A 14,281-nucleotide genomic window follows, 5' to 3' on the forward strand; every position below is an offset into this window, starting at 1 on the left:
GTTTTTTTTTTTTTAATGTGAGAAGAGACTATTAACAGGATCGTTTGCAGAAAGTGATACCTGGCACTGGTGCTGCATCTTCTTAGAAGGTCTGCCAACAATGTATATTTGAGAAGAAGGGAGGCCAATGGAGGTGTAGACTGAGATGTCTTTGGTTGATCCATAGCCAGCAAAAATCTTCATGTGTGCCTGAAATCGGAGAAATTAAGACGAGAAATGTTCAATCCTGGCTTCTTCTAAACAAATGGGTACATTTTTAAAATAATAACGGGTTGTCAGCATTTGTCGCTTCGGTTCTTTATTTAAAACACTCACTGTCCCCTCTCCCATCCCCACTCTGACCTCTGTCAAAGACTTGAGGAAGTTGGCCTTGTGCCTGAGCGGGTCGTGGACCAGGCCATCGCAAAAGGAGACAATGCCATGAGGGAAGTTGTGCTGAGACAACCAGGCCACTACCCGTTGCTTCTGCATGTCTGGCCGTCCGGTCACGTAGATGATCAGATAGCCTAAATCCTGCCAGTGCCTGAAATAAGGAGAAGCAGCAGGACACACCAGATCTTAAAGTTCAATCAGGGAGAAAATATGTGAAGCCAAGAAAACAGGAGAGGTAGAGCAGCCAGCTACCTGACAACATCTACAGCTCCAGCTCGCACTTTGGGATCACTGCCCATGATCGAAACGCTGGCAGCAAATGAACCATCGATGCTGAACACTACGAACTCCGTGCTACGTGGAACAACTGTCAGGTAGCTGTCAGCGAACGTGTGGTCACCCCTGGTGAATAAAAAGAAAAAGAGTAAGGAAATGGAAACCAAAAGATTAAAGAAAAAATGAGCTGCAATAAAGTGAGCTAAAAGTCAAATGGAAACCAGGCTCTGTGAAGATAAACGGACAAAAAGCTTGAATATATAAAATACAATAACAGTTTGGTACCAGGCTAATCTCACCTGACCACCATTTTAACCGGGTACACGCCGATTCCCAGACGCTTGTCCTCTGGGATGACAAAAGACACGCGCCCGCTGCTGTTGGTCACCTCGGTGTTGAAGTACACCCATTCTCCCGATGGTGGCTGGGTCATGATGTGGAGGTCGACCTGCGCAGGAATGAAAAGGAAACAAAAGCGTTTCAATGCAGCTGATCGACAGATATTTGAGTTTTTTTCATATTTCCTCAACCCAGAGGTAAAGTTGAATGAAAACAACATTGTCTTCATTTTTATGATTAAATATTTCACATTAAAAAGTTTTCTAAATGTTTCACATTATTAGTGAGTGCTCAAATGTAGGGCTCTACTAGCCAACTGGTGAATACTCTAGTAAGGCCAGTGAATGCGACATACTTGTGCTCAAGCAGTGGCTCAGATTTCAAGATGTCCTGGGTCAACGGACCAATTTTCAATAATATATCTTGAAATTTATGAAGCTAAAATTTCACAGCAATCATTATATATACCTGAACTTTGGATTGTTTGTCAAACATAAGACACATGTCTCAAATGTATGAGACTTAAAATCCACTTAGAAGTGAACTTAAAAAAAATAAAAAATAAAAAAAAAGCTCAAACCCAGATTTCCCAGGTATCTCTAACAGCAGGTGAGCTACTAAAGACAGAAGCATGTTCACCTTCTCCCCGGCCAAAGTCACCATGTCCAGAGGGCCGTACATGAAGCGGCCTGTCAAGACCTGCTGGCCATCTTCAGTGAAGACGGCATCATTCACTCTGTGGTTGGCGGTCACGTTCTGTCAATGCAGAAGAAACAAAGGGAAAATGCTGATGTGTTGCTTTATCTTTATTTAAACATAAACAGTCTACAAATACCAACAACTTTTTTTTTTTTTTGCATATTGGTTGGAATTGGTCATTAATAATCTTTGGCTGTCGTCCAGAGTGTTGTCACGTCTCCTTCCCCTCAACCCTAACGGCAGTTACTTCCTTTTAAAAGGGAGATCTTCCTCCCCACTGTCACCCAGTGCTTGCTCATAGGGGGGGGGTCATCTGATTGTTGGACGTTTTCTCTGTATTATTGTAGGGTCTTTGCCTTGAAGCAACAGTTATTGTGATTTGGTGCTTTATTAAAATTTTAAATTGAAATGAATTTAAAAAAAGAAAAACAAAAGGGCTATTTTTTGATTTGTAACTAGATGGCAGGTATCGTAGTGTCCCCGACTAAACTTTAAAGCTCTCTGAAACAGACTTTGTTTCCAGATAAGATGCTCACCCTGATCTTCACGTGAGTCCTCTTGCGGAGCCACTTTTCTCGAGGTTTAGAGGGGGTGAATTCAGACACTTCTTTTCCATCGAGCTCCAGAATGCTTGAGTTTTCGTGCCTCATGACCTGAAAGGGGACAATTCAGTGATTCATACTGAGAATTTTTGAATAAGTCCTAACACTTTCATTATTGCTGTTTACTCACCTGCCTCAGGAGAAAAGACACAACATCAGTAGACTCCCAGTATGATGCGTGGAACAGGTGCGGTAAAGCCACTGTGGGGAAAGCTGTTAGGGCATCGGGGCAGTACAGGGCAAAGTCCAGCCGCTTTGTGCCCCACCAGCGTGCTGCAACTGCAATGGGAATGGAGTGAATAGGGTACAGAGACGTAAGATGAAACTCAAAGAGCCAGCGTGAGGTATGTGATGCCACAGAAAGGTGCAACACCCCTGATGTTATAGCAAAAAAAGAAAGAAGTTGAATTCAAATTTCAGCCACACTCATCACCAATCCCAGCAGTTCTTCAGCTACAGGAGGGAAAGGAAGGAGTTTATAATGGTTATTATCAGCAAATCCAAAGGCTGAGAACAGGAACCGATAGTTAGAGCTGATTACATGAGCAGCTGAAGGTGGTTATTTGTGTTAGTCTGCGTGTGAAAAAGATGAATGATTTTAAAAGCCCCGGCAGCATCTAGATTTATGGATTACCCCTCATCAGTGACAGTGAATGCACCTGAATCGCTGTGAATTACATTTTAGAAAAATGAAGTGAAAGGGAGGCAAAGAGGCTTTTTGGAAGAGCAGCGCTGAGTCTTTTGACTGTGGCACAAAACAGAGCAGCACATGGAAGAGAGCCGTAGCCTCACACTGATTTCAGTAGCTCCCTTCCTTATAAAAATACCTTGGTCCACTTCAGCCTGGGAGTCCAGTGAGACCAGATCAGATATAGCAAAGTCCAGCCCTGCCCGGTAGTTCTCGTACTGGCCGGTGGGACTTAGAGGTTCACTAGAGTCTGCCTCATCGTCCAGCTCTGCCGCTACGTATGCATCAGAAGATCCTGCGGCCTGGCAAGCCTTTGTTTCCTTACGGGACGTGGGAGGAGTTTTCAGGAAGAATTTGTTTTGTGATGATAGGGCGAGTAGGGACAAAAGACTGTATTTTTTGGATTGGTTAACCTGGTTTGATTCAGCTATGGGGGGAAAAACAACAGCAAAAATAACAAAAAGATAAAGAAACCATATATGATGTGATGAATACAAATTCACTTGTGACAGTTTAGGACAGCTTGGAGAGTTTTAAAAAGAGCTGCGACTATGTAAGCCCTAAAGATATATTAGGAACCGCTCAGGTAAATGGGGCAGAGTGATGCTGTTGCAGAAGAGAAACATGTCGTAATCAGTTTAAGCACATTTCCAGGGTTATACTGTGGGTGGCTGAACAGCAGTGTTCAGGCGCAGTAACATGAGGCACAAATAAATGTTCTGGTAACAGAAGTGAACGGGTGAGGGGGAGGAGGAATTCAAAGGACATTCAAACAAAGAGGAAACAGTACCGGTTATCTCAGCAAACACTGCAATAGGGAGTCGACAATGCAGGAATGGCTGAGGGAAACAGGTGTCTACATGCATCGCCACATTAATTAAATGCAGCACTCGTTCATTGCATTTACATTTAGACAGTGAGTAAGAGAAAGACAGACAGTGGAAAGTGGCTCTAAGCTGGTTTCTTCTCCGGGACTCTGATCTTGTCTTAGTTTTAACAGGAGATGGATAAATCACCTTACATGAGTCTCACTTCAATCCCAAATCTGGCAAAGCAGAAAAGAGCAAAAAGGAGCGGGACACTCAACGTGGCTGACTAGACTGTTTCTGCAGGACAGCAGGGTGTGTGTAGAGTCAGAGTGAGAGTAAATGATGTCGGGGTGTTGGAAAGAGAAACTAGGACAGAAAAGCAGATAAAAGTTGGGCTGAATGTGAGAGAAAGCGGGAGAATTACTAGAAGAGTGTTTGTGTGAGTGGAAGGAAGAGAGAAAGAGAGACTGTTTGGTATTGAGAGCACTTACTGTTGGCTATGTTGGTGGCAGTGTAACTGTCTGCCATTCCTGAGACCTGGCTGGCAATGCTGACCTCACTGGCCCTCCGCTGGCCCCGGGAGAGGGGGCCCGTTACGGGGGATGAGGGGTACGAACTGTCCATGAAGACACCACCATGAGACTGAACAACATCCGCTATTGAGCCCAAACAAGGAGATCCCATTAGACAGAGACACAGGTAAGGGGGAACTCACGGTGACGGTTGGGGGAGGAGGGGGAATGCAGGTGAGAAATGTGACAGCAGGCGGCGAGGCCCCGGTCACATTTCTTCACCGATCAACACGTGACTGGTAAATGAAGACATTAAACACACAGTGAATGTAAAATCACAAATATCCACGTCTTCTACAGTAATATTAGTGTGTGTTATGGAGGTGATTTTTAAATTCAGAGCCTATTCTAATGTCTTGAAAATAAAATAACGTCAGAGATTTAGTAAAATCACAAGACCTCTGACTAGTATCACAAGAAGCAGCACAGGCTTCAGTCTGTTTAGCATGTACACACAGAGCTCCAAGTCCACTGCACAAACACGTCACAAGCAGCACATCAAAACCTTTTTTTGGAAATTCAAAAAAACAGTATTAAAAAAAAAAAAAAAAAAAAAAAAAGGAAACAAAAAACCCTATGTCACCACAAATCAGCTAATATTACAGAGATGATGCAAATACAATGAAACCGGCCTTAAAACCGCAGCACACAAACACAGACGCTTGCATCTTCCAAACTCTGTCATGAAAATGTCTTGGCACAAAGCAAAACACAGCACCACAAGAGATGCTTAGCAGATTTGTCTCGAGTATTTCCATGACTTGATGTTCCAATTGGCTACATTTCTTTTTAAATTGTAAACCAGAAGACACGATGCCAAAAGGTCAAATATATATGTATTTATCAGTATTTGGAGACACTGAAATGACAGCATGGACATACTCAAAGAGTGTAAGAGGTGGCCTGGAATCTGAGCATCTCGACGTAATGGCGAGAGGGACGAACACAGGGACGACAGAGATACGGCGAATGAGGGTTGGGAACAGATAGAGGTGAATGGGAGAGGCTACACACACTCCATAGTGGCAGGTGTGGCTTTGAGGGAGCCCTCCTGCCAGTTTAGCACAGGTACAGGGATGCAGGTCTCACTGATGGTCTCCTGACAGCGAAGGGACAGGAGAGGCCCGCTGTCAAGCAGCAGCTGAGCGTTGCTCTGGACTGTCTCCACTACAGAGGGGGGTGGGTGGAGGGGCAGAAGTCGGGGGAGGAGGTTTTAGAGGTAGAGAGCAAGGTACACGGATATGGAGACAGGAGGCCAAGAGAGGAGGAAGGAAAGAAGACAAGGAAGACAAAAACATATGAAGCAAGAACTGAACAAGGAACAAGAGTCAAGCCCTTAGTGGAGCTCACTTTTTCCTGGACCACAGCTGCTCCTCAGAGACACAATAAGCTGACATATGACCCTGTTCTAAGATTAGAAAAAGCCTGCAATATGCTATTTATGAAATCATTTGAACTCTCTTGCCTTAACAGTGATCTTGAAATTGTCTTTGAAACTTCATCGCTATAAAAAAAATGTTGGAAGGCCTGAAGATGGTCATTGGTAGCTGATCTGATGGAGGCCATGACCACCAGGGAACACAAAAACTCTGGTCTGAAGTAATTAAGAAACATCTTAACCATATTAAACATCTTTATTAACCCCGGTTTCCATCCTTACTAAGCCTCAGTTCCTGATTCAATAATGTTAGATATCTTTTTAAAAAAAAAGAAATTTCTCCTCATTAAAGATCTTATTAAATTCTGTGTGCGTTTTCTTCGAGAACATCAGACATGTAATTGTATAAACAGGGTAGGCATCCTCCGCTATAAAGATCAGTCCAAACAGAAACCACCAGTGGGACTGTGACAACACCGAGATTAATAAACTGCTTCACAAAACATGCCGAAGCACAAACAGTAGAAAAGCGTGTATTTTTCTTTCAGGCAGTGTCTACTTTGTAAATGAACTCAACGCATGCTACTAAGGCATCTTTAAGCCATCTATGGTGTGCATCCATGGGAAAAAGGACAGTGGGTTAAAATCAGCATCTGAAGCATCAGGTGATGTGATCTTAAGTGGTTGTTGCTGGGTTTTTTTTTTTAAAGGGTATTTTGCATTCGTGTGTGTGCATCCAAGACAGACGTACAAAGACTGAAAGCTTCACATTAACGTGGCCTTTCATCTATCATCTGTAAAAAGAGCTCACCCAGCAGGGCGGAGTTTCCATCTCCCAGGGGAAAGCGTTGGTAACGGGGCACGCTGAACGGAGGGAGGAGGTGAAATTTCCGCTCCAGCAGAGGTTCGAGGCGGGAGGCTGAAGGATCAGCGGGGTGGAACAGATTATAAACCTGCTGACAGGCAGGTCGTAGCTGGGCCACTAGGGGGAGAAATGAAACCAGAGACATAAGAAAGAGGAAGGGAAGAATTCAAGCATATTTTGATGACAGCCTGGTCTATAGGTGTCTATAGTAATAAGCAGATTTCCATCTGGGGCAAACCTTTCACTTTACAGATAGTACAAAGCCTGGTAATTGAAGCTCACCATCTAACATAGGGATCACAGTCTTTCTCAGGGCAAGTACCAAGCCAAGTGGAGAGCCAAAGAGGAAAAAGTCGGACACTTCGAAGTCAAATTTCCCCAGGGAGCCTCCATCCAGCATTGTGCTACTGCTCGACCTTCGGGAGGTTGTGTCGTTCCGCAGGACACTGGAATGTAAGCTGGGAGGACAACACAAAGTCACTTCCGTGCCTGGAACTAAAAATAAAACATATTCTGACAGTGCATGACAAAAGGACAAAAGAAGTTCATTCCACATAAAGAGTTTGTCCTCCCACGGACGACACACCTGGACAGGAAAGCCTGGTGCTGCTTTATGGTGTCCAGCTCGTAGGTGGAAGAGTCACTTCTCTTCCGAGGCAGCTGTCTCTTGGTGTCGTCGCCTGCGCTGGTACGTGGGATATCGATGTTGCTGCGACTGAGGTGGCGGCTGCCCTCCAAGGTTGGAGACGCTGATCCGTGTCCGCTGTTGACAATGATGCCAGGAGAGAGAAGATCCTGGTCCTGCAGGGGAAATTTGTGAAAATGTGTCATTAAAACTTCCAGCACCTTAAGAAAAAAATATCAACAAATGAGCCAATTAAGAAGAACAAAACAGGTTAAAGGTGCACACAGGAGTGTTCCAGGCACTGTTTAGGATGAGCCGAGACTGTCGCCGTGCATTCATTAATGCTGGAGGATGTCTCGCTTACCTGTACGCTAATGACACTGCCCCTGCGACTGCTGTTCTGGCTCTCATTTACTGTTTGATTGCTGCTGCACAGAGCATCAAAGCCCAAGATTCCTCCCACACAGTCCCCAATGAGGCAAACCTGGAGAGTTAAAGGATGAAAAATATTTATTACATATATGCGTGGGGTTCAGGATCACCTGAAAAGACTTCCGCAGTTACACGCTGGATGTAAGGATAATGTGGCTCCAAAAAGTACAGCTGGTTCAACTCTAATGACTCCAATTCTTTATTAAACAGCATACAAGAACAACAAACCCCATCGGTATCTGACCTGGCCGGAGAAAGAAGCCCCGTCCAGAGATTTTATGAAGTCCGCATACACCTGGTTGGCTCGGAAGATGACGGTGGCCACAGCATCCTGGTACTGTGGAGAAGAGGTGGCGAGGAGAGGCAGGGCTGCCAGCGGGATGTGGTCCTGGCTGCTGGACAGACAACCTTCATCGTAGCTGTAAGGGCTCAAGCTGTGAGAACATTAGTGGATAAAAATCAAATTATGAAATTTAAAACCCAAGGCATGCACACGGGAGAATAAATAAACGCAGGAAGAGAGGACAAGAGTCACGAGCTGCACCTGGACCTCTTCCATCATAAGTAAACAGCTATCGAGCTAAAATACGGTTAGAACCACAATTTGTTTCACAAACACAATTTTTGTTGTTATTTTTAAATTACAAATCAGGATGTGGCTGAAAGGCAGACTTTGAGTTTAATTGGAGGGGTTTAACAAAGTCAGATGCATTTTTTTTTTTAGGTAGGTATGGGTACGTATGGCTGCCAGTATAATTGGAGGACTTGTGTTTATTGGTGATGCGACCGCTGACAGAAGCTGCAGGATTAACTGTGAAGTGTATGGAGCTACACTCTCTGATCAGATTCAGACAAATGCTGCAAAACTGATCGGACAGTTCTTCACAGTGCAAATGGACAATGACACAAAGCAAACTGTAAGAGCAACCCAAGAGTTTCTCAGGGTACAGAAATATGATATTTTTCAATAGCGGAGTCAGTCACCTGTTCTCAGCTCAAAGGCACAGCTTTTCAGTTATTAAACAAGCAGCAACTCAAGTGTTTGTAGTAAAGGTTCACCAGAGCACTTCAACAGAAAATGTATATGGGCTCTAGATTTTAGGCAGTCACTGAGCCTTAGGATCCTTACATTTAAAATGATGTAAATTTGCCCAATTACTTTAGAGCTAAAATTAGAGACTGTAAAAAATGTCTGTAATTCCTAAACAGTTAATGAAATTCTTCATCAAACCTCTTAAATAAAAGCTGAAAGTCTACACTTCAATCACATCTTGATTGATTATCTGATTTAAACTCCACTGTGGTTGTGTAAAACCACAAGAATTCTGTCTTCATCCAATAAATTATGAACCTAACTGCACACAAACCTTCAATGATTATCCATGAGGTTTTGAGCCTGCAGAGAAATGTGTGCATGCGCGTGCTCTTACTTGGACACTAGGGAGAAGGCCTCAGCACAGATGGCAGGGCAGGGCACCAAGCGGATGGCGATGCGTCCCAGCGCCGCAGGATAGTGAACACGCATGACTGTGTCGAAAGCCGTACTGATTGTGTTGACGTCGGCCTGCTTGCTGTTCTGGTCGCCTCCTCCGGTGTCCAGGATGTTCCCTCCGTGCAAGACCAAGATGAGCACATGGATCTTGGAGGGCTGCAGACACTGCTGGGAAGAGCTCTCCTGAGAACAGCAAATTTAATAAGCGGCGTTATGGACGGGAATGTTAAGGCACGCTATCGGGAAAATATCCAATAAAATGTTTATTCACTTCATCAGCATGACCAAAGAATACGTACTTACTGTGAGTGATAAAACAAGCAAACAAAAACAGATAAACGAGGCCTTGAAAATGGGCATCAAATCACTTTTTAACCGATTCAAAAGGTACGACTTGCAACGTTTTGCGTCCATCGTTTTGAACATGAATTACATGGCAAACTGCTTTTTATAGCCATTGAGGGGTGAGGAACCATGAAGACACATAACAGAGCCAACCTTCACCTGGACAACCGTTCAACTAACAGCAAACAACAACCATGCTTCCTGATGACAAGTTCACACTAATTAGCACAGCACAATGTGTAGTTTTGTCTTTTACTTCCAATCCAAAACTTCACATTTCCATTAAGTACAGAGGAGGGGGGAGGGGGTCGAACAGAAGGTGGTGAGGTTGAGGAGTACACATGGATTTGGGTTCGGGCTACGGCAAGGATAAGGGCAGGGGCATTTAATAGACTGGAGGTGTCTGAAGAACTGTTGTACCCCACATTGCACTGGGGCCAAAATGTTTACTTACTGACTGGTGCCTTGTTACCGTGATGGTGGGAATGGGAGAGCTATCGGCTTGGCCGCTAAGACAGCCACGCATCTGAACACAAGAGGACAGAGAGGCTCTTATCCTCCAAAGTTTAAAGCCTGATATGTTTTTTTGTTTTTTAGCAGCTAAACTCAAATTAAATCATGTCCTGAAGGAAACTTTCAGCAGATGGCTTGTAAGGGATATTTATTCCAGACATGGACGGGCATCAGAGGAGTGCGAGTTATAGGTGTGTTATTTGCATTGGCAGTCAATATGTGACACACATACCTCATCTAATCTTTCCTCACTGGTTGCTCTTTCATAATCAACAGTCATTTCCTTGAACAGCTCACCTAGAAACACAAACACACATTTAACATCAAGTGTCATTGGGCTGTGCCTGCCCATGTAGAGGTGTTCATCATACCAGGAGTTTCCTCCGTTTCTGCAGCTTCGATCTTGTCCATGAGGTCATTGGAGTTCCACTTGGCAATCTCTTTCGGGAAGACCTCCTCTCCATCAGAGAGATCCTCTGTGAGGGGCGGGATCAACAGATTGGTTAAAACTGTATTCACTATTCAGGGGTTTTGAATGGATTATTACACCAAGAGTTCAGATTCAGAGTGCCAGATTGCTTTATTAATCCCAAGAAAGGCAAATTTGTTTGCAGCTTACCCCGACAACCTATTCACCCAATCAAACTCACACAATGCCGTCCTTAAACACGAACCACAAACCCTGCTGCGTGTCAACAAATAATGGGATATAAAAATAAATATGCAAACAAATAAAATAGAATAACAAAGACAAACCGCTAAAAATGAACAATAAAAAAAAAAAATTTAATCTAAATGAACCCTGTCAGTGTCAAAGTGATCTAATAAAGAAGGGAATGAAGGAAAAGGAACCTTAGGGTTTCCTACAAGTTAACAACCTACACAAATGCACATGAAGCTTGGTGTTTCCATGTGTGATCATCCACACACAGTGAGTATACGTTGTTTTGCATTTATTGTATCACTATAATTTATTTTCTATAAACTAAAAACAGTTAACTTCCTCCATGATTACCTGCTACAAAAATTTCACTATGCGCCTTAAATTCATGCACACATATGGATGAATCGTCTCACTGATCTACTGACATTAACCTGTGATTATAAAAGGACCTCAAACAGATCCTTTTTAATTCCTCTCGGGGCGATTTTTGCCAACAGCGTTCACTTTAGCTGGGTAATCAAGATTTGACCTAAAATCAAATCATGTCCTATTTATTTCTACAGCAGCTACACTACAAATAAACAGCATCAACGCAGGAAATCAAATGACAATCTTTATTTCATAACGATTTGGCTGGAATACTCACAGGGGCTTGCGGCAAGTTTTTGTAGCATCGTTCCTAACACACAAAATTTTCTGACTCGAAATCAACAGAGTCCTTTATTTCATTTGTTTCCTCAGTTGCTTCAACATCCTTCTAATTTATTCATTAATATAAACAACCATCCAGTGTTAAACTGGATAAAAATGTCATATTTTCTTTATTCCACTGCAACATTTTTTTTAATTTATAAACCTTCAATGATTTAAATAAAACATGTTAATTAAATACGACAGGTTACACGTGTACCATCATTGGCAAATTCACCTCCTTAGCTTTTTTTTTTTCTTCCTTTATTCATTTGCATTAAAAAAAAATGGAGTGTAAAAATAAACTTGCATACGCTTTTCTAATCCTTGAGTGATTGTTACTGCAAGAAGATCACAAGAACTTTAAAGACAGAATCCTAAAATTGGAAGCAATCTGAGCCAACTCAGTCATTTTCCAGATTTAATTTGTGTACTTGCATCATGTGATTTACAAACACTTACATGTATAAGCTCATTCTGATGCCCTCATTTATTTACCCATAATTAAATAAGTGTTCATAAATCATGACGTTTTAAGCAGGCCATCTGGCTTTTGCTTCTCTCTCACACACACACACACACACACACACACACACACACACACAATGAATCCATATAAACACGAATACTGTGACACATGTTAATATGAAAAAAAATAATTAGACGTCAACACAATTCATTTTAGTTATTGTTTTCCAGTGACTCATAGTGTCACGAGCAACCTATTAAACTCGGGGTAGGTGGAAACTAATGAATGCAGCAAAATTAGTATCAGTGTAATTAATGACTGCATCGTGCAGAATTTTATTCTCATTCATCATATTGACTAAACGGTGAATTTCAACCACACACACACACACACACACACACACACACACACACACACACACACACACAATTCAAAGGGGTTCTTTTATTTCTTTGATGCACCGTGAACTGTGTGAATGTAGTTGGGCAGAGACGATTGTGATTTTTGAACGTGATACTGGGATGAGACACCTCGCTCGTGTCTTCTCGGCCGAACTTATCCAGCAGGAAGAACGGGTGCCGCAGCACACCCACCTAGTTCAACTGTAGCCCCAAAGCATGCTGGGTATCTGGGAAGCTTAAGAACTGATCTGCGATTAAAGAGACGCATTCAAAGGAAATGAAGAAAGGGGAGCCAAACAGGTTAGAAACATTTCACCCAGATTCCACATTTACTTTACAAATCAGAGCAGCAAGTTACCGTGAGCATCGAAGAACTCCTCGTCCGAGCTGTCGTCCGAGTCTCGTGCAATGCTCTGCATCCTCCACTCGGAGATGCTGTGACGTGACGGGCTCACTGGGTGGGGGGTGAACAAGAAAAAAAAAAAAAAAAGAAAAAGGAAGAAACACACAAGCAAGAAATTCACCATTATTTTGGGATGTGCATTTTAGCCTCTGTGTTTCACACACATACACACACACTCAACCACAAAGATGTATTGCACAACCCACCCCCCACCCCTATGAATGACACACACACACACACACACACACACACACACACACACACACTTACATAAACATATATCAGTCTCTGTGGTGCATTACTTCATCACAGATGGACTGATTGGTGGTGTGTTAAAGCGGCGGTGTGTTAAAAACAGAGGCCCAGTGCAACAAGAACGAGCTCCAAACACACCAAAATCTTTTCCAGCTGAGGAAAAACAGGCCTCGTCTATCACCTGTCTTCAATCTATGGATTATATATCATTAGGTGGTCACTGTGAGAGGCAGTAAGAGAGGGGCACAGATGTAGCTGTCAGTGCAGAGAGACACAGCAGCGCTGGAAGGGAGGGTCACTCTGAGGAGCATCAGCCTCCTCTGTCCTGTGATGTCAGCACTGTTGCTAAAAATAGCCCTGGAGGGAATAATGGAGGGAGGGAGGGCAGTTACAGGGGTGAAATGAGGCTCGATGAGAGTCGGGGTCCATCTGGCAGCTAAAGTGAGCGCCACCTTGAAGAAGGGGTGACACTTGAGATGGGTGAATTCAGATATCAATGTTGCTGACAAAAATAACCCAGAGGAGATTCACACAGGGGTGTGAGTAAATATGGTTGAGGAGCAGTTAAAGGAAATTCAGGTGCCTCATAGGAAAGTAAAGGCACAAATAGAGTCTGCACACTTTAAAAGCTGGTTCTGATGCGTTTGCTTTATTAACACCAATTCAAAGGTCTGAGCTCACGGTTTTTCCAATAGAGTCTGGTTACTTCACCTTTGGGTTAACTCTTAGTGTGTATGTTTGTGCAGAGCTGAACCCCAAAAAAAACAAAAAAAACAAAAAAAACAAAAAAAAAAAAAAAAAAAAAAGAAGCGCTATTACTGCACTTCCTGTGCAGCTGTAACCCAAATTCATTCAACCGCAGGTGTGCAAAATGAAAAATGAGACTTCACAGAATCACACAATCCTACTTTAGCTTTGCACCAGCTTGAAGCTTGACCTTACTGACTGAATTCTTCACATACTAGCTTTCTAGTGTGGACGAGTCTGCAGTATCACAGTTTGCTGTGTTCACTTACAGGATATTTGGACTTTGATGTTAGCATGCATAAATATATAAAAGGCAGAAATGAGTCACATGCAAGACTTAACAAATAAGACTTTAACGCACGATGAGATGTAAATACAGTTGTCACAAGAAAGAGTTCAGTACCGTGCAAAAGCCTTGAGCACCCTCGTTTCTTTATATTTTGCTAGGAAAATGGATGCAAGGATTTCCATGCATGTGCAAACACACATGGAAATGTCATATGTAAGGCAAAAACAGAGTTTTTACAATTCTAATGAGCTCGAAAGAAAGAACTCTCTTAGGCAGCTTTTTCATTTCTATAAGTAGTCTTCAGGAATTCTTGCAGGACATTCAAAGCTCTTCTTTGGATGTTGGCTGATTTTTGT

At 42.9% G+C, this 14,281-nt stretch overlaps 1 protein-coding gene across 9 annotated transcripts in view; it reads right to left on the reverse strand.

Moving 5' to 3' along the window:
- Window positions 1–14,281, reverse strand: part of LOC101483632 (membrane-associated phosphatidylinositol transfer protein 2) — a 44,610-nt gene that overhangs the window by 3,768 nt on the left and 26,561 nt on the right. For 4 of the 9 annotated variants that reach the window (XM_004544657.6, XM_004544656.5, XM_004544658.6 and 1 more), the window contains exons 7-26: window positions 12,590–12,685; window positions 10,379–10,483; window positions 10,240–10,304; window positions 9,949–10,020; window positions 9,088–9,332; window positions 7,902–8,091; window positions 7,590–7,709; window positions 7,187–7,401; window positions 6,883–7,058; window positions 6,547–6,717; window positions 5,372–5,524; window positions 4,277–4,441; window positions 3,116–3,403; window positions 2,419–2,567; window positions 2,223–2,339; window positions 1,627–1,743; window positions 948–1,096; window positions 625–774; window positions 343–523; window positions 61–189 (exon numbers count right to left, since the gene is read on the reverse strand). In XM_004544657.6, coding sequence (XP_004544714.2) covers window positions 61–189; window positions 343–523; window positions 625–774; window positions 948–1,096; window positions 1,627–1,743; window positions 2,223–2,339; window positions 2,419–2,567; window positions 3,116–3,403; window positions 4,277–4,441; window positions 5,372–5,524; window positions 6,547–6,717; window positions 6,883–7,058; window positions 7,187–7,401; window positions 7,590–7,709; window positions 7,902–8,091; window positions 9,088–9,332; window positions 9,949–10,020; window positions 10,240–10,304; window positions 10,379–10,483; window positions 12,590–12,685 — 3,053 coding nt within the window. The remainder of the gene's footprint in view (window positions 1–60; window positions 190–342; window positions 524–624; window positions 775–947; window positions 1,097–1,626; window positions 1,744–2,222; window positions 2,340–2,418; window positions 2,568–3,115; window positions 3,404–4,276; window positions 4,442–5,371; window positions 5,525–6,546; window positions 6,718–6,882; window positions 7,059–7,186; window positions 7,402–7,589; window positions 7,710–7,901; window positions 8,092–9,087; window positions 9,333–9,948; window positions 10,021–10,239; window positions 10,305–10,378; window positions 10,484–12,589; window positions 12,686–14,281) is intronic. The other 5 variants (XM_004544660.5, XM_004544661.5, XM_004544662.5 and 2 more) reach the window with 5 other exon arrangements.

Source organism: Maylandia zebra, linkage group LG12 (genome assembly GCF_041146795.1).
Source record: "Maylandia zebra isolate NMK-2024a linkage group LG12, Mzebra_GT3a, whole genome shotgun sequence".
Classification (NCBI taxonomy): Eukaryota; Metazoa; Chordata; class Actinopteri; order Cichliformes; family Cichlidae; genus Maylandia; species Maylandia zebra.